This window comes from Neolamprologus multifasciatus, chromosome 16 (genome assembly GCF_963576455.1).
Source record: "Neolamprologus multifasciatus chromosome 16, fNeoMul1.2, whole genome shotgun sequence".
Classification (NCBI taxonomy): domain Eukaryota; kingdom Metazoa; phylum Chordata; class Actinopteri; order Cichliformes; family Cichlidae; genus Neolamprologus; species Neolamprologus multifasciatus.
Window position 1 is genome coordinate 35,383,379 of NC_140454.1, and position 16,949 is coordinate 35,400,327.

At 46.7% G+C, this 16,949-nt stretch overlaps 3 protein-coding genes across 5 annotated transcripts in view; all 3 read left to right on the forward strand.

Annotated features, from left to right (window-relative positions):
* LOC146501197 (uncharacterized) overlaps positions 1–931 on the forward strand; it is an 8,107-nt gene extending 7,176 nt beyond the window's left edge. Inside the window, exon 2 of the mRNA XM_085135354.1 lies at positions 1–931. This exon is cut by the window's left edge and continues 1,183 nt beyond it. Coding sequence (XP_084991480.1) covers positions 365–910 — 546 coding nt within the window. The 5' untranslated portion in view covers positions 1–364 and the 3' untranslated portion in view covers positions 911–931.
* Positions 932–1,612: 681 nt separating this feature from the next.
* On the forward strand, positions 1,613–8,395 carry LOC146501198 (activin receptor type-2A-like). Of its 2 annotated transcripts, XM_085135350.1 has the most exons (12): positions 1,613–2,462; positions 2,865–3,084; positions 3,779–3,897; positions 4,017–4,171; positions 4,644–4,667; positions 4,956–5,099; positions 6,086–6,229; positions 6,407–6,540; positions 6,621–6,735; positions 7,437–7,575; positions 7,856–7,986; positions 8,137–8,395. In XM_085135350.1, the coding sequence occupies exons 1-12, from the start codon at positions 2,408–2,410 to the stop codon at positions 8,329–8,331; spliced, it is 1,575 nt and encodes a 524-aa protein (XP_084991476.1). In that variant the 5' UTR covers positions 1,613–2,407; the 3' UTR covers positions 8,332–8,395. The 2 variants fall into 2 exon arrangements, with proteins under 2 accessions (XP_084991476.1, XP_084991477.1); XM_085135351.1 differs by lacking the exon at positions 4,644–4,667 and having other exon boundaries at positions 1,614–2,462.
* Positions 8,396–8,845: 450 nt separating this feature from the next.
* The window catches only part of LOC146501199 (kinesin heavy chain-like), a 78,544-nt gene continuing 70,440 nt past the window's right edge, over positions 8,846–16,949 (forward strand). For both annotated transcript variants that reach the window (XR_014869792.1, XM_085135347.1), the window contains exon 1: positions 8,846–11,894. Coding sequence is in view for 1 of the 2 variants with exons in the window: in XM_085135347.1 (XP_084991473.1) it covers positions 11,763–11,894 (132 nt within the window). In the remaining variant the exon portion in view is untranslated. The remainder of the gene's footprint in view (positions 11,895–16,949) is intronic.

A 16,949-nucleotide genomic window follows, 5' to 3' on the forward strand; every position in this document is an offset into this window, starting at 1 on the left:
GGCTCATACATCCTAAGACTTGTTGTTGATTACAGCTCCGCCCTCCACCCTCTGTGACTGGCTACAGGACTTTTTGACTGGCAGGCCCCACTCCGTCAGGATCAGCAACAGGACTTCAGCCAGCATTATTACAAACACTGGCGTTCCACAGGGTTGTGTCCTCAGTCCCATCCTCTACACCCTGTACACCCACGACGGTGTCGCCTCCAACAGGGATAACATCATACTGAAGTTCACGGACGACACTGCAGTGATCGGTCACATCACTGGAGGGGATGAAGCAGCTTACAGGAGAGAGGAGGCCGGTCTGGTGTCATGGTGTGAGGACAACAACCTCACCCTCAACACTGACAAGACAAAGGAGATGATAGTGGATATGAGGAAGAAGAGGAGGCCTCACCAGCCGCTGTTTATCCAGGGACTTGAAGTGCAGAGGGTGAGCAGCTTTAGGTACCTGGGTGTCTACATCAGTAAGGACCTCACCTGGACACTGAACACCACACAGCTGGTCAAGAAGGCTCAGCAGCTGCTGTATTTTCTGAGGAGGCTGAGGAAATTTGGTATGTCGGCCAAGATCCTCAGCAGGTTCTACAGCTGCATTGTGGAGAGCACCCTGACCAGCTGCATCACTGCATGGTACAGCAGCACTACTGCTATGGAGCGCAAACGCCTGCAGAGAGTGATAACAACTGCAGAGAAGATCATCAGGACCCCGGTGCCCTCTCTGCAGAGCTTCTACCATCGCACAGTCCAGAGGAGAGCTGCCTCCATCCTCAAAGACCCCACACACCCCCAACACGGACCTTTCACACTTTTGCCCTCAAGACAAAGGTTCAGAAGTGTGAAATCCAGAACATCTCGACTCAACAACTCTTTCTTCCCCACTGCCATCAGACTCCTGAACAGCTGACCTATTTTAACAGTAATAATATTTTTTGTACATCAGGTCATCTCACATATTGCTCTTTTGCACATAAATCTATTTAATACTTCAGATGTTTTCTCCATTTATTTATCATGCTATTTGTATTTTATCTATTTGTACATATTAACCAGCATCTGCGTGTGGACAGCAGACAAAGAATTTCATTGTACAGAGTAATGCTTTTTCTTGCACACATGACAACAAATGCTTTGAATCCTTGAATTAGATGAATTTGGTGTTAGAAGTGAAGAAGCTTCTTGGATGAGAAGTGAAATGTCTTCAAGATGTTAAAGAAGACCAGACGTTTTTCTTTCCAAGCTCCTTAGACTACCATGACCTGGATTACTGAGGACCTACATGATGTTAGTTCAGTCGCTAATTGCTGTTTCCACCACCAAGTGACGAAACAAGTTTAAAGTATAAATCTCAAAGGCCAGAAAGTTTATAAAGCCTTTTTATATTTTTTAGGTTTTATTTGGATTATAGTACAAAAAAAAATAGTTTTACTGAATTTTGATTGGTTTATGGAGGTTTCGTTCCGCTTTTATTTTTCTCTATTTTTCTGACAGCCCACCGACCTCTTTCCAATGGGCGGGGCTTTTCCCTCGTTCCATGGACTCTACACACAAACACGGCTAATCATTGGTGAATAAATGGGGCTCCGGATTGTTCTAGGCATCCTATTGGTTTTTGCAGATGCCCGTCAGATGATCGTGTACGCTGTGACAGGTGACTATGGAAGACTGTGAAAAAAACAAACTGATCGCAGCGTAGCCGCCATCTTCCTCCTGCTGTCGGCCTCAGAGTGTGGAGTGGAAGTAATACGGAGACGAGGTGAGGGGGAGGCGGACAGGTCGGCTGTACGCTGTGAGCCAGTCCGGGATCGTTCACACGGCGCTTCCTCCCGCTGAGCGAACAGACGGGAAGTTTTGAAGTTTTCCTCCTCGGAGCTAAGCTAAGCTAAAGGGTAGCCGAGCCAGCTAGCATCCGTGTGACCGAGAAGTGATAATCAGAGGCGGGCTGAGGCTACACCTCCGCCCGGCTTTCTGCGGGGAGGTGAGTTTGATCCAGGGTCACAGCACGGCTGAGGCTTCGCGGAGAATGGTGCAGGGGTCCAAGGTGAACTGTGCTTCATGGCCGGAGGTTCGCTGATGGAGTTAATCCAGATCAATCTTCTGATTGATAACCTGTCAATTCGTCGATAAACCGATTTCTGCAGCATAAACCTTTACAGCACCGCCCCAACCCGGCGAGCAGCCTGTACTGGTCCTCAGGTCCGGATCTCCTGACAGCGCACCATGTCTCAGGGCCTGCCCAGCTCCTGGGACCCTCTTCCGGAGTGCTCTCACGGGGCGTCCCGGTGAACAGACCGCAACCGCTGCTTGGACTAGGACATGGTTCCGGTGCCCGGAGTCCTGTTGTCAGTCAGAGGGAGCGTAATCCCGGATTAGGATTGAAACTAAGATTTATCTGCGCAGCACCATGGGATCCGCCACCAGGCTGGCCTTCAGCGTCCTCCTAATCACCTGCTCCTCAGGTGAGCACACCTGGCTCTAACATCATCAGCACAGACACAATCGATTAGAAAGCAGAAGAGTGTAATTCTGATGTCACAGGAAACAAGCCCCAGTAAATAACTCTGAGCTGCTTTGATCCTAATCCAGGCTCAGAGCTAAGATAGGCTCGAGCAGTCAGCTGTGTGTCAGTGATGCTGTCTGCTCACTGAAACGCCCCAGGGCAGCTATCCAGCAGCTTTATTTCAATGGTGTATATCATATATAGGTGATCTTCAACCACAGGTCACCCCAGACCTCCTGCAGAAAACCTGCTGATCAGATATTGGTCAGTTATTGATTAGCTCTTGAGCTGACAGGAAACAGCTGATCTGTACCTGTTTCAGTCACTCTCACGATGCTGTATGCTTCCTCTGCCTCCTCAGGTGCAATCCTGGGCCACACTCAGACTCAGACCTGTGTGCTGTACAGCTACAGCTCCTACTCCTCCTCAGTGGAGGGCCGAGGGAACATCAGCGGTGTGGAGATCTGCTCCGTGCAGAAGGATAAGCGGCAGCACTGCTTCGCCACCTGGAGGAACACCTCCGGTCAGGTGACCGTGGTCAAACAGGGCTGCTGGCTTGACGACCCTAGCTGCTATGACAGGTAGGTGGGGCCAGAGAGGTCATGCTCAGGTAACAACAGGAAGTAAAGGAGCACCTCTGTGGTTCAACAGGAGGATAGCAGAGTTTAGACCTGATCGGTTTATTGATTGATGATGCTCCCAGACCTGAACCTGACTTTGTTCGAGTACAGAGTGGTGATTTTATAAGTCCCCTCAGGGCAGGTGTGTTCAGGTGTATGTCTACCTGTAGTTGAATTGGTTTGCCTACGTGTTGCTGTAGGTTCACTCGGAGGACCAGAGTGATTTCAGGAGAAGAAGAGCTAGCTCACACTCACACACTCCGTGTGTGTATGAGTTAGTTAGATAGCACTAAGAACTTAGAAAAGTGTTTGTGTGAATGGCTGAATGAGCGAGTTGTATAAAGCGCTTTGAGTGCTCAGAGTAGAAAAGCGCTATATAAGAACCAGTCCATTTACCATTACCTGTCACCAGTCACCCCATGTATCAATCAGGGCAATTGATCAGGTTTCATATGTGAACTGAGAGGTGCTGTAAAAGCTCACCTGTGTGATAACATTTCTATCACTGTTGCTCACCTGTGTGAGCTCATGTGTGAGGTCACTTGAGAGTTCAGTGATAAAGCTGAAAGACATTAGTGCGTGTGAGGAGGAGGAGACACATCAATTGGGTGGGTTACTTGAGTGTGGTGACCTCATCTGTGCTGTTTCCTGATAGGTGGGAGTGTGTCGAGAGGAAGGAGTCCCCTGACGTCTTTTTCTGCTGCTGTGAGGGAAGTCTGTGCAACCAGAAGTTCTTCTACCTGCCCAACAGCAACCACACGCCACCGCTGCCCCGTACGTACCTGCTCATCTCGCACCTTATTCTGAAAATCTTTGATGTTAAAACAGAACCTTATAGTGAAAAGCCTCCTGTACTTCATGTTGTAACCTGTTTTCCGTGTGTGTTTCCATAGCGACAAATATCCCACTCACACTGCGACCCCCGGTGGTCACCGCGCTGATGTATTCGCTGCTCCCCATCATGGCCGTTGCCACCATCGTCCTGCTGTCCTTTTGGATGTACCGACACCACAAACTGGCCTACCCACCTGTGCTGGTGCCCACACAGGTGAGACCTCCTGTGAGGAGTGGGTCATGTGACAGTCAGGTGACTTCCTGCTCTGAGTTTAAAAAATGAAGAACAAACTTTTACAATAAATGCTTCATAACAGCTTTAATCAGCTGTCTGTTCCAATCAGGAAGTCAGGAACACCGTCAGGTTGATGTTCAAAATAAAAGGCCTGAGGCACTCGCAGGGTGATCAGGAAAAGCACTGTTTCCACGGTAACAGTACACAGAGCTGCTGTTTGTTGTAGTTTTTAACAGCATCATCAACTCTGTCACGTGACTGTGTCATGTGACATGGATGCTCTTTTTGTTAAAAACATGTCTTCACCTCTGGGGTGGGAGGGGCTAAGACGCGAGGAGGCGGTGACACATAGCTGGAGTAGTGAGGCAATGCTGATGTTTCAGAGGGAGGCTGTGAGTTAGCTCCACCTCTTCCTGTCTGTGTGACTCTGAGCTGTTTCTTTGCCTCTCAGCACGCCTTTCACATCATGGTCGAGGTAAGGAGACCCACTGAGCGTGCTCTGTCACCACCCGCCTTGTGTTCTCCCACTTTGGGTCTCTGAGCACCTTTATGTTTTGTGTCACATGATGTCTGCACGTCCCGCTCCTTCCTTGCCCTGCATGACTGTGTCAGCACGCCACACCGCCCATCTTTAGGCCAGCCCACTCTCATAGTTCTGTCACTCTGTGTTGTTAATGTACACATGTCCATGTGGGTGTGGCCTGACAAGATGTTCTTTATTTTCCTGTATCCTCTGTCTCTGATCTCCTCCTGCCCCCCACAGGACACCGGCCCCCTGCCCCCCTCCCCCGTCCTGGGACAGAAGCCTCTGCAGTTGCTGGAGCTGAAAGCCAGGGGGCGCTTTGGCTGCGTGTGGAAGGCTCAGCTGCTCAGTGAACACGTCGCCGTCAAGATCTTCCCTCCCCAGGTCGGTGTGTGTGCCGTTAATCTTAGTGTGATTAATATTGATAATACAAGTGGCCCATTTACTGCACAAGTGCTTCCAAGCACTTTGGCAAAACGCTTGGCTATGAGAGGAGCGTCAGAGCGTTGGTCTTCACGGCTCTTCTAACATCCAGACACTGATGACCTTCATACAGCTGAGCACCAACAGTCACATGACTGAAACACAAACACGTACATTTAACAACAACAACAAACGGGTCAGATGTGAGAATGATTTTGTTTATTGTCGTAGAAACAGAATAAATGTTAAAAACATTATCTGATCCTTTGTGTGAAGTCTTCATGAGCAGCTGCGCCAGATGTTTCTGCTCCATATACATGAGCACATCTGCGTGAGGGAATAATGATGAGCAGAGTATTCATTTCCAAACACAGTGACAGCGCTCCAGTGAGACGTGAAAGTTAAATACAACGATCCAGTTTTGATCAAACAGATTTTCTCTAAAACACTGAAATAAGCCAAACATGATGTTTAACCTCCACTGAGTGGCCAAAGCCTGGGGAGATTTAAAAATGATGTGGCAGGAGTCAGGGAGAATAAGCCTCGACCTTTTGGTCAGGTGACCCCTGGCGAGGCAAACTGGCCGTTCGCCCAGAGGGAGGTGATGTTTGGAAATATCCATATCTACATTCTCGCCTGAGACATCTTAAGAGTTACTTTGTGTCACAGAAACGGGCACATTTCAAACTTCACTCACAGCTTTAGCCGCTCTCCTCCGCCGCGGCCACTTTTGAGTTTCAGTTCAGTTTTATTTCCACAGCACCAGTCGCCTCGAGGAGCTTCATATTGTAAAGTAGATCCTACAATAACACATATTTTCAGATGAAATGCAACCTAACCCTTTGAATTGATGATGTCTCACAAGAGCACATGTTGAGAAATTACCTCTGTGTGAGGTCACAGTTGGGCCACGCCCCTGACTACTCTGACCTCTGACCTGTGCTCAGGAGCGTCAGTCTTGGCAGAACGAGTTTGAGATCTTTAGCCTGAGCGGGATGAGACACGAGAACCTGCTGCAGTTCCTCGGCGCTGAGAAGAGAGGCAGCAAGCTGGAAACGGAGCTGTGGCTTGTCACCGCCTACCATCACAAGGTAACAGTGATCCCGCAGGCTGGAGGTGGAACTGCAGAACACTCCTAAAACTCCATTAGAACCTGGAAGAACGTGGAGCGTAGAGTTTGTGAATGTGTGGACAGAAGACTGAGTCACTCTAACAAATTTGACCTCTGACCCTCAGTCTTCACTCTGTTCTCCATGACGTGTTCTCAGGGTTCCTTGACTGACCACCTTAAAGCCAACGTTCTCTCCTGGTCTGAACTGTGTCGGATCGCTCAGTCTATGTCCCGAGGCCTGGCCTACCTGCACGAAGACATACCTGCATACAAACCCGCCATCGCACACAGGTACGAGCGTACGGGCACACACACGCACGCACACAGGTGCGTACACACACACCTGCCTGACAGCTCTGTGTGTTTTTCAGGGACTTCAAGAGTAAGAACATCCTGCTTAAGTCCGACCTGACTGCCTGCATCGCCGACTTTGGCCTCGCTCTCAGGTTTGAGGCGGGAAAGTCTCCAGGTGACGCTCATGGACAGGTGTGTCCACCCGAGCTACGCCTCATCACACTTTGTCATTACAGCAGTGAGAGTGTAACAGTCAGTGGAAACAGAAATATCTAAGAGTGTTTAGCAAATGCACGATGGAGTTCCAGGTACACCTGACGGTCCAGGTGAGGACAGTCTGGGTTAGGAAGAAGCAAATAGCTCCATCTGGTGGCTGATGGGTAAATATTCAAGGATGTTTGATAAAAGAAGAATAATTAGTGCTGGGATGTTGAGCTGGCCTGATTGCAGCTGTGCACAGCAGGGGAGGCGGAGCTGAACGGAGCAGAGTGTCCAGAGTGTGGGGAAGAGAGAGAAATGAGAGCAGAGCAGCCAATCAGAGGGTTTGAGGTGAAGCTGCAGAGCGGATGGTGTGATAAACTCACTGCGTTTACATATTAGTAGCAGCTTTGAGGTTGGCTCTAAATGAGCTGTGTTTGTTTACCGGTCACAGCTCGATCTCCACAGTAATGACATCATTTAGATGCTGTTGTGTTATTACAGAGTTTTAAAATATGTGTGAGGACCTGCCATGAGGTCAGAGGGGGCGGGGCTTCAGATAAGTGCTGCGTAACAAGTTCAAACTTTATTGATATCAGTGATGTTATCCATGTCTCCTCCACCAGCTCCTCTGCTCTTTGTAGTTGTGTCACATCACCTCAGTAAACAGCTGATCTGGTTCCTGTCTGTGTCAGGTGGGGACCAGGAGGTACATGGCCCCAGAGGTCCTGGAGGGCGCCATCAACTTCCAGAGAGACTCCTTCCTGAGGATCGACATGTACGCTGTGGGGCTGGTGCTGTGGGAGCTCGCATCACGCTGCAAAGCTGCTGACGGTATGAAACGCCAGAAGGTCACCTGACTCACCAGGTCAGCACGTCAAAATTTAACAACAGCCCCCAGGGACTAGGCCTGGCCGGGGTCACGCCTGGTTGGTTGTTAAAGTTTGACCTGCTTACAAAGAATGGTTATGTGACATGTGAGGAAACTGACATGAACATGTCGTTGTGGTCGGTGGAGGCCAACGCCGCCATCCTGCGTTTACGTGTGTGTGTGTGTGTGGCAAAGTGAAGACTATCATTGACTGATCCGCACACCTGGTTTTCTGTGGTTCAGGTCCAGTAGATGAGTACCTGCTGCCCTATGAGGAGGAGGCGGGTCAGCATCCGTCTCTGGAGGACATGCAGGAGGTGGTCGTCTACAAGAAGCTCAGGCCCACAATCAGAGAGTGCTGGCAGAAGCACGCCGTGAGTCACTACGCACAATGCACCAGCACATTACCCACAGCCGATGCATTTGTTTGAAGCATCAGGATGCCCTCACCGCTGGTGTAGTTTATAAAGAAACAAGTGCTATGTTTGACCTCTGATCCAGGTCTCTCCTCTGCCCCCCGGCAGGGTCTGGCTCTCCTCTGTGAGACGATGGAGGAGTGCTGGGATCATGAGGCGGAGGCGCGGCTGTCAGCGGGCTGCGTGGAGGAGCGCGTCGTGCAGATGCAGCAGCAGCAGAGCGTCACGGCCCACGAGGAGATTGTCACGGTCGTCACCATGGTGACCAACGTGGACTACCCGCCCAAAGAGTCAAGCTTATGATCAATCAGAGCAGGGCGGGGACGCCAAAATAAAAGACTTCATGTAGGATGGAGAGTACAGATGTGCTACAGGTGTACAGGCTCGTGCAGGTAAGCACAGCTGATTGGGTCATCAGCAGGAAGTCTGATCAGGAACAGAGACAAACTTTATTTCTTTTTTCACCTTCTGGAGCTGACAATCGCGTCCGCCATGAACCTTTTCACCTCCGATGACCTAGTCTCTCAGTCCTCGCCGCCAAGAGGTCAGTCTGACCTTCAGGTTCGTCTCGGGTCAAACTCAGTTCTAGTAAAGCTGCTACATGTGGCCTCATTGAGTCAGAGTCAGGTGAGGACATCAGGAAACAATCATGTGATCAGATGTATTGATTATCGGAGAATAAAAACATCAATCGGTTTTACACAAACAGAGCCGTGTTTTTATTTTCAAACACTAATTTACTGTGTGTGTGTGTGTGTGTGAGTGTGTGAGACGTAAACTGACCTCAGCATTGTTTACTGATCCGGAGTTCTTCATAAGACGTGCATGCTGTGGAGACCATGCTTCTGTGTGAAGCCATCTGAGTAGGCGGGGTCAGACTTAGGAGTCTCTTAGAGAAACAGGAAGTCATTTGATCATCAGGACAGGCTTTGATTGGTTGGTTATTTAGCAGCTGAACTCTTTGGGTGTCACCTTAAGCTGAGCAGCTGGAGGTCAAAGGTCAGCAGGACTGTTTTAACCTCAGATGATGCCGATGATGTCAGTGAACACATCACTAAACCTGTGCTGCATTCAGGGCGTCTGTTTTCTGACTGCTGAATCTGTTCATATGAGAACATGTTGCGTTCAGGTCCCTGTGCGAATCGAGGATCGGGTTTCCTGATTGGTTTTAAATATCCCATCAGGCTCAGGTCACGTGATCATTGTTCTGAACTCGATCAGGTAATCCAGACTTTCTCAATCAGCTCTAAGCATGGTTACAGGAAGGAGGCGGAGTCAGAAGCATGGACAGATGTGCTGACAGCAGGTATATGGGGATCAAACACCTGCAGACAGAGCAGCAGGGACTGATGGAGCTGATGGCACTATCACACTCTGACATCACTGCTGTGAGTGATGTCATCAGTTCACAGGTGTCGTTACTGTAGCTGCACGCCTGACGGATCAAACACACCTGAGAGTGAAGTCGGTCTACAAACTTCAGTTAACTTTAAAGTCTGCATCACCAAAGTAATGCTTTACTGTACTCAAAATTACTGAATTACTCTAAATTCAGTAATTTGTTGTTTGTGTGCTACAAAGGCTCTTCAGTTCTTTGCAGATAGAAAGGAAACAAACATCAGGTTTTTTTCTTCCTGCTACAATCATCTGATTTCAGTTGGTGTGTGGAAGGACGAGAATGGTGGACGGTCTACAGCGATCGATAGATATGGATGTGACCTTTATTTTTATTGCACAAAAGAAGAGAGCAACCGTAAAGTGCAGTACTGTGTCCAGGACAAACAGCTGCAAACATCTGGGCAGACGTGTTCATCTGGATGTTTTCAGTGGGAGAAACTTTTCATCAGATGACTACAGGTTTCCAACCTTACTAACAAAATCAGAGAAACCAAACAACCTCTGACTAAGCGGATGGCACAACACGGAAGAGCTCAAGGAACTAACCTCCCAGCCCATTGTTCGGGGGTGCTAGTGTCAGTCATCATACAAATGTCATGTTTATAAGGTGGGAAACCTGCAGTCAGCTGAGACTGAAGACGTTACCTGGCTGATGATGAAAGGTCCAGATGAACAGAATCCACTTTTTGAGATTACTGCTTTGTCTTTTATTGGCTCAGGGGTCACGTGTGAAGAGTTGGGGGTTTGTTACCAGGTGTTAGTGTGGTCCTGAGACTGGAAGGTTGAACCAGGAAGTGTGTGTGTCCTGTGCTGAGCCGATGGCAATAAAGGAACAGCTGCACTGTGATTCAAATGCTTTTTAGAGCAGCAGCGTGCTGTGTGAAACACTGCCCCCTGCCGGTAAACCCCAAAATGAAAGCAGTCTGAGATCATCACTCAGTGGTAATCAAGGTGACGACGGGAACATCATGTTCAATCTCCGAGCACGCTCAGGTTAGAGGTGTTTTGATGCGGCGCGTGGGCGATGTAGCTCGACCTCCTTCAGTCAGAGGATGAACTGGAGAGTGGAACGTAGATCAGTGGATATACTGATCACAGACACACGTGTTTCTTCTGTTTTCAGATATTTGACAACTAAATTAAATTTTAATTAAAATTTATATGTTGATATATGTTAACCCTCATTCTGCCGGCATATTTAGCATACCGAGTGACGCCTTTCTGGGGACTTAAAACTAATTTACTTTGAAATTTAATATGTTCTAATAAAATGTCCACCCATCCATCCAGATGTTGCTAACAACATGTGCTGGGTAGGCCTGCCTACTTAAATATAATGTAATCTTTATTCCATTTTAAACAGAAAACAGCTGATACAGGGGTGTGTCATGCTGAATTTATGGTTAGAAAGTAAAAAACTGTCCTAATTGAGTATTTCTACACAGTGGTGTCAATACCGTTACTCCAGGAGCGTAACCGAATACTTCTAGAGATCAGATCATCAATGACCCTGACCATACTCTGATTTATCAGGTTAATTATTTACTCTAATCATGAAGTTGTCAGAAAATTCTGATTTTTGAAACGGGAATGTTTCTCAAGCCTTCTGAAAATCCACCAATCCTCTTCTGCTTGTCCTTGTGGGGCGGGAACTGGAGGCTAGCCCAGCTTCCATAGGGCAAGAGGTGGGTACGGTCTGTCACAGGGTCACACACACACACACACACACACACAGAGAGACAGACAACCATTTGCACTCATATTCACACCTATGGCTAATTTAGAATCTAACTACACGTGTTACACAACTGTGGGAGAAGCACACTCCACAACAAAGGCCCCGCCCAGGTGGGGGCCAAACCTTCATCCTGTTCCTCTTATGAGGCAGCAGTGCTAACCACTGTTCCACCTTATCACACATTTATTTCTAAATTAATAAACTTTGTTCTATTCACTTATTTTAAAAACCCCTCTGACAAATAAAAAAAAGTATAAATGTTTATATGAGTTTTATTTTGAATCAATTTTGATTTTCAGGGAAAAAATCTAATCGATGAAGTCTTAAAGAGCCTAAAACGTCATGAGTCAAATATGACCCATTTGGCTTTAACCCGAACGAAATCATGTTCACGCTGGATGTGAAGGGAGGACTTCATGTCCCATGGTTCTTTGCGGTGGTCCAGGGTGGACCTGTGAGAGGTGGAGCCTTCAGCCTCCTGATGGAGAAGCACTAACCGGAGATCGCAGCCTCTGAGCGGACCGTGTGGACCCGAACCAGAGCCGAACCTCCCGGGTTGTGTGTGTTTCCGCGTGCGTGTCGGTGCTTCTTGTCGGTGATGGAGGCGGCGGAAGGTGGCGTGTGCGGGGTGAAGGTGATGTGTCGCTTCAGGCCGCTGAACGAGGCGGAGCGGAGCCGCGGAGACAAAAACATCCCGAAATTTAACGGAGAGGACACCGTGGTGGTGTCGGTGAGTACGCGCGCGCTCACACACACACACACACACACACACACACACACACACACACACACACACACACACACCGCCAGCGCCACGGTGTGTGTGTGTGTGTGTGTGTTGTTTAGTGTGCAAACAAACCTGCTGTGTGTAACTGCAGAACCACTGCACGCTGCTCCTCCTTAAATCAATCAGTGCATTGTTTGTATTGATCAAGCCGCTGCTTCGAAGCAGGAGTCAAACATGCTGCAGTTCTATTTATACAGCGCCAAATCACAGCAACAGTCGCCTCAAGGTAGATCCTACAATCAACAATCATATGACCCCCTATGAGCAGCACTTTGGCGACAGTGGGAAGGAAAAACTCCCTTTTAACAGGAAGAAACCTCCAGCAGAACCAGGCTCAGGGAGGGGCGGGGCCATCTGCTGTGATTGGTTGAGAGAAGGAAGACAGGATAAAGACATGCTGTGGAAGAGAGACAGAAATTAATAACAGATATGATTCAGTGCAGAGAGGTCTGTTAACACATAGGCTTTTTCCCAATTCAGGGGTTGCATCCTTTGGAGGATTAAGGGCTTCACTGTAGACCGAGAAGGCCGGAAGTGCGATGCTTGTGAAATGCGATGGTTTAGCTTCAGTTGCACTGCTCATGTTGCCTAGCAACCATGATAATAACTGCTGGAAACATTTCATCTGGCATTGTTTGACAGAAATAAAGGACAAATTTCTTATGTTCATCTGTTTGTTTTACATGAGCTCTGTTTGATTTGATAAGTATCTGAGGCTGAGACCACGGGACTGTAAAACATGATTGTTGGGCTTTATTTCTGTACTGAACAGTAGGGCTGCTCAATTAATCGAATTTTAATCACGATTACGATCTGGGCTTTCAACGATCATTAAAAATGACTGAGCCGATTATTAGCACCTCCCTCGTGCTTTACTCTCGCGCTGCTCCGTGTGGCAAATCGAGCGCACCTCTCTGCATTTCGAACTCGTGTCACAACAATTAAGAGGACCCGAGGGAAGCTCGGAAAGCTAAGCAGAAGTTATTTGGAGAGGAGAGTGACTGCTGTTGGTTGAAAAGAGAGGTAAAAAACAAACAAACTTGGTGGTGTGGAAACATTATGGGTTCGCGGAGTCAGACGTGGATCAAGTAGACACAGTGTGTAAACTCTGCACCACAGAGCAACACTGCAAAGTTCACTAAACACAGATGTTTACATTTTTCATTTATTTCTTATATTGCAAACATTTGCACTGTTATCAGTATTTGCACACTATTTTATATTATTAGTAATTATTAAGTAATTATTATTAATGACTTATTAAGTAATTAATAAGTCATTATTCAATACATTGTTATTGTTAACCCATTAAAGCCGGTCAGAGCAGCACGCTCTGTTTTGCGTAATTATTTTTAAATCCCTGTAGAACCTGAACCACGTGAGCTAGCGCAATAATTTTTTTTGCATATGAAACCAGAGGAGTTGTACTTACATCTTATGCCATCAGCTTGTCCTAGGTCACAACCGGAAACCGGAAGTGACATCATTTTCGCGGAAAATGTAGTTTTTTACTTGTAGGCTTTAAAAGCCTATACTGGTGTTTTTATAAGTCATGTTTGACTTTTCTGAATAGTTGCTGGGATGCTTAGAACTCGAATTGCACTGCTGGAAATAGTTTATTTTGATGCACATGCTGTTTTCTTTGCAAATTTGCATCATGGGATTGTTTTTTTGTTTTTCCTGCAGTGTATAAAAATTGCTCCAAAATAAAACTATGAAGACACTCAAAATAAATTTCCTGTTGTTGGAAACTATTTTTTGCAACTTTTTTGTATTTAAAGTTTTCCTCCCCATCCCTGGCTACCTCCCTCTTCCCGCTCCACCACACCCACCCACACAAGTAGGGCCTTGGGGTGCGGGTGTGTCACCAGGGTGCAGGGGAGACATCCCCCCCCCCCCCCCCTCTGTCCTCTTCTGGCCACCTGTGCCTCAATTTTATCTCACAACTTAGACATCCACATTACTTACACTCTCATAACACACACACACACACACATATACATACATACATACATATATATATATATATATATATATATATAGGGCCTTGAGGGTGGGCACGTTAACGGCGTCCAGTAGACGGTCTGTGTATTCAAACCTACCTCTGGCGCCGGTGCCCACCTCTCAATTTTATTTTTTTTTGTACATGTCCATTTATGTTTATTCCTACGTTGGGTGAGTGCTGAGTGTTTGTATATGTGTGCATGAGGGTGGGAATGCATGTCTGTGTCTGTGTGTGCCTGTTTGTCTGTGTCTATATGTCAGGTCGGGTCTTAGACTCCACCTCTCTGGGAACTCCCAGGCCCTCCAAGTGTGGAGGCCTATCTCCCCTCACCACACTCCCTGCCGGTGACTGATGCCCTCAGGGGTCGGTGCATTGTTGGTTCTTGGTGTCCGGGGCTGGGCGCTCAGGTATGTACCAGCTCACTCCCGGTGGCTACTTCTTGGTGGCGCCTGCTGCTCGGTCAGGCCTCTTCTGGGGTGCGGAGGGCCCTCGGGCCTCCGGCCTCTGTGCCTGCAGCTCGGTTCACTCTAATTTTACATATACACTTAATTTTAAGTTTTAATTTTGACATACTGTATTAACACAATTGATCAAAAATCAGACAAAAAACATACAATCCGAGTAGAAAAAGTATAAAGTATATTAAAGTATTTGTTACTGTAACAACCACAAACATGTTTAATGAATCATATTTCATAACTTTAAATTATAAATTGTCAATTTTAATTTATATGCACAAGTTTTGCAAACAACAAAGTTATTTGCAGCCATTTACCTTTTACCTTTTTTTAATAACCATTTCAAACTATTTCCAGAACAATCAGCTGTTCTTCAATAAGATGCCACAAATTATTTGTGCCACTGCAAATATTTCTGTCCACTATAAAGGAAACATCACAGCCTGATACCTGCAGGTCTGACAGCAGCAGGTGTGTCACTGCTGTTTCTACCTGGAGACAGCAGTCGCCTCATTGTTCTGACACACAACACAAAACTATCCACAACACTACACACTAACTACACAAGACAACACATTAACTACACACTCCAAACACGCTAAACGTCACAAATCTCTCACATCTCAAAACTCTCTCTCTCTCTCTCTCTTCCTAAACAACCAAATGTCATGTTGCCATATCATTTTTTGATTGGTCGACATGGTGCATTTTTCCACCAACACCAACGGGCTGTTTTTGTTTTGTTTTCTTATTTTTTGTTCATAAGCAGAGTGCTTGCTAGCGCTGTCCGCTGTCAGTAAACATGACTAAAGTATTCAGAAAAAACGCCGTGTCTATATTGTTTATCATAACTCTGGTTTTACGTGCCGTATTAACACAATTTAAAAACTGGTATATATCACCTTGTTGATATATACCAGTATTAAATATTAGAGAATTTAAGACGAGTTGGTGTTTACAAGTTTGTGCAAAAGTTGTGCGATGAGAATTTAAGTGGCATTTGTTGAAGTGACAGTGTGCAGAGTCCTGTAATTGTAGTGAGGGTGTATGGAATGTCAGCAGTTCAAAAGTCTGATGGCTTGTGCGTAGAAACTCTCTCTGTCTGCTAGTGCGGGTCTGAATGCTCCTGAACCGCCTGCCAGATAGCAGGTGTGGCTGGGATCAGAGAGGATCCGCTGCGACTTCCTCATGCAACGCTGTCTATAGAGATCCTGCATGGCTGGAAGTTTATTCCTGGTGGTTTTGCCCCCCTAGCTCCAGGTGTTGTGCCAGAAAGTGATTGTTGTCCACGGGAGCGCGCAGCTGCTTAAAGCTGTAGCGTCCAGATTACTTACAGCTACTTCCATGCAACTGATATAAGATGCTGTAAGATGAACACAGCTTCAACTGTCTGTTTGTTGAAAAATAGTAACGGACCGCACCTTGTTCTTGTTAGTAACTGTAACGGCGTTGTAACAATAGAAATAGTAATTAGTTAGATTACTTGTTACTGAAAAAAGCAACGCCATTAGTAACGCCATTACTTGTAACATTGTTTTTCTCATCACTTGTCATTGCAGCAGTGAACTCAAACTCTGTGTCAAATACTGAGCTTCAGTAAAGATTCAAGTTGCAGTTATTTAGATTTCCTATCACCTTAAATCACAGGTGTTGAACTCCAGGCCTCAAGGGCCGGTGTCCTGCAGGTTTTATTGTGTCCTTGATCCATCCCAGTGTACTTCCGACCCAGCAACACACTCAGACACAGACTTAACAACGTAGTGTATACTGTACAGTGTAGTGACGAATGCCCAGACCTCTACATTGGAGAGACCAAACAGCTACTTCACAAGCGCATGGCACAACATAGAAGAGCCACCTCCACAGGACAAGACTCAGCATCCATCTGCATCTAAAGGTCAAAGGTCACTCTTTCAAGGATGCCAATGTTCACATTTTGGACAGAGAGGACAGATGGTTTGAAAGAGGAGTGAAAGAAGCATCTATGTCCACTGTGAGCGACCATCTTTGAATAGAGGGCGGGGCTTATCACACCAACTGTCTTCCATCTATAATCCAGTTCTGAGATCCTTCCCAGACGCCTGAATGCCCACTCACATCCTGGGCCTTTTGACCTTAGTGAGTCACATGATAGGGTGGGGCAGGTCTTAGAACTGAAGAAGCTTCTCAGCTGAAACATCTTCATCAAACTTAAAGAAGTCCAGCTGATTTTCTTTTCTTTTCAAGCTCCTTACGCACTGACCAACTTTTAGATTGAAATTAAATTAATTATTCAGCAGCAGCCTGACAGAAAGTGCAGACACAGGCTGTTTACTGATGGAGCACCAACATCTGTCAAAGCTCTGAACCTTTAAAATGTTGTTTGACATCAATGACATCATTCAATGTGTAATGTGTTGACATCTGAAGAAGAAATGTAATCAGATTACCATCTGGCTGTCCACAGCTGCAAAGATGGAGATGCAGATATTTTACTGTACTGATAATCAATCACACATTGATGTACTGAGGACTGATTAACTGTGATTCAGATAA

Bases quoted from the DNA above. Each gene is read 5' to 3' on its own strand.
- LOC146501198 (XM_085135350.1), top strand. From the start codon at position 2,408: ATGGGATCCGCCACCAGGCTGGCCTTCAGCGTCCTCCTAATCACCTGC. The intron at 4,668-4,955 runs GTAAGGAGACCC...TGCCCCCCACAG, and splicing joins CCTTTCACATCATGGTCGAG to GACACCGGCCCCCTGCCCCC. The intron at 6,230-6,406 runs GTAACAGTGATC...ACGTGTTCTCAG, and splicing joins TCACCGCCTACCATCACAAG to GGTTCCTTGACTGACCACCT.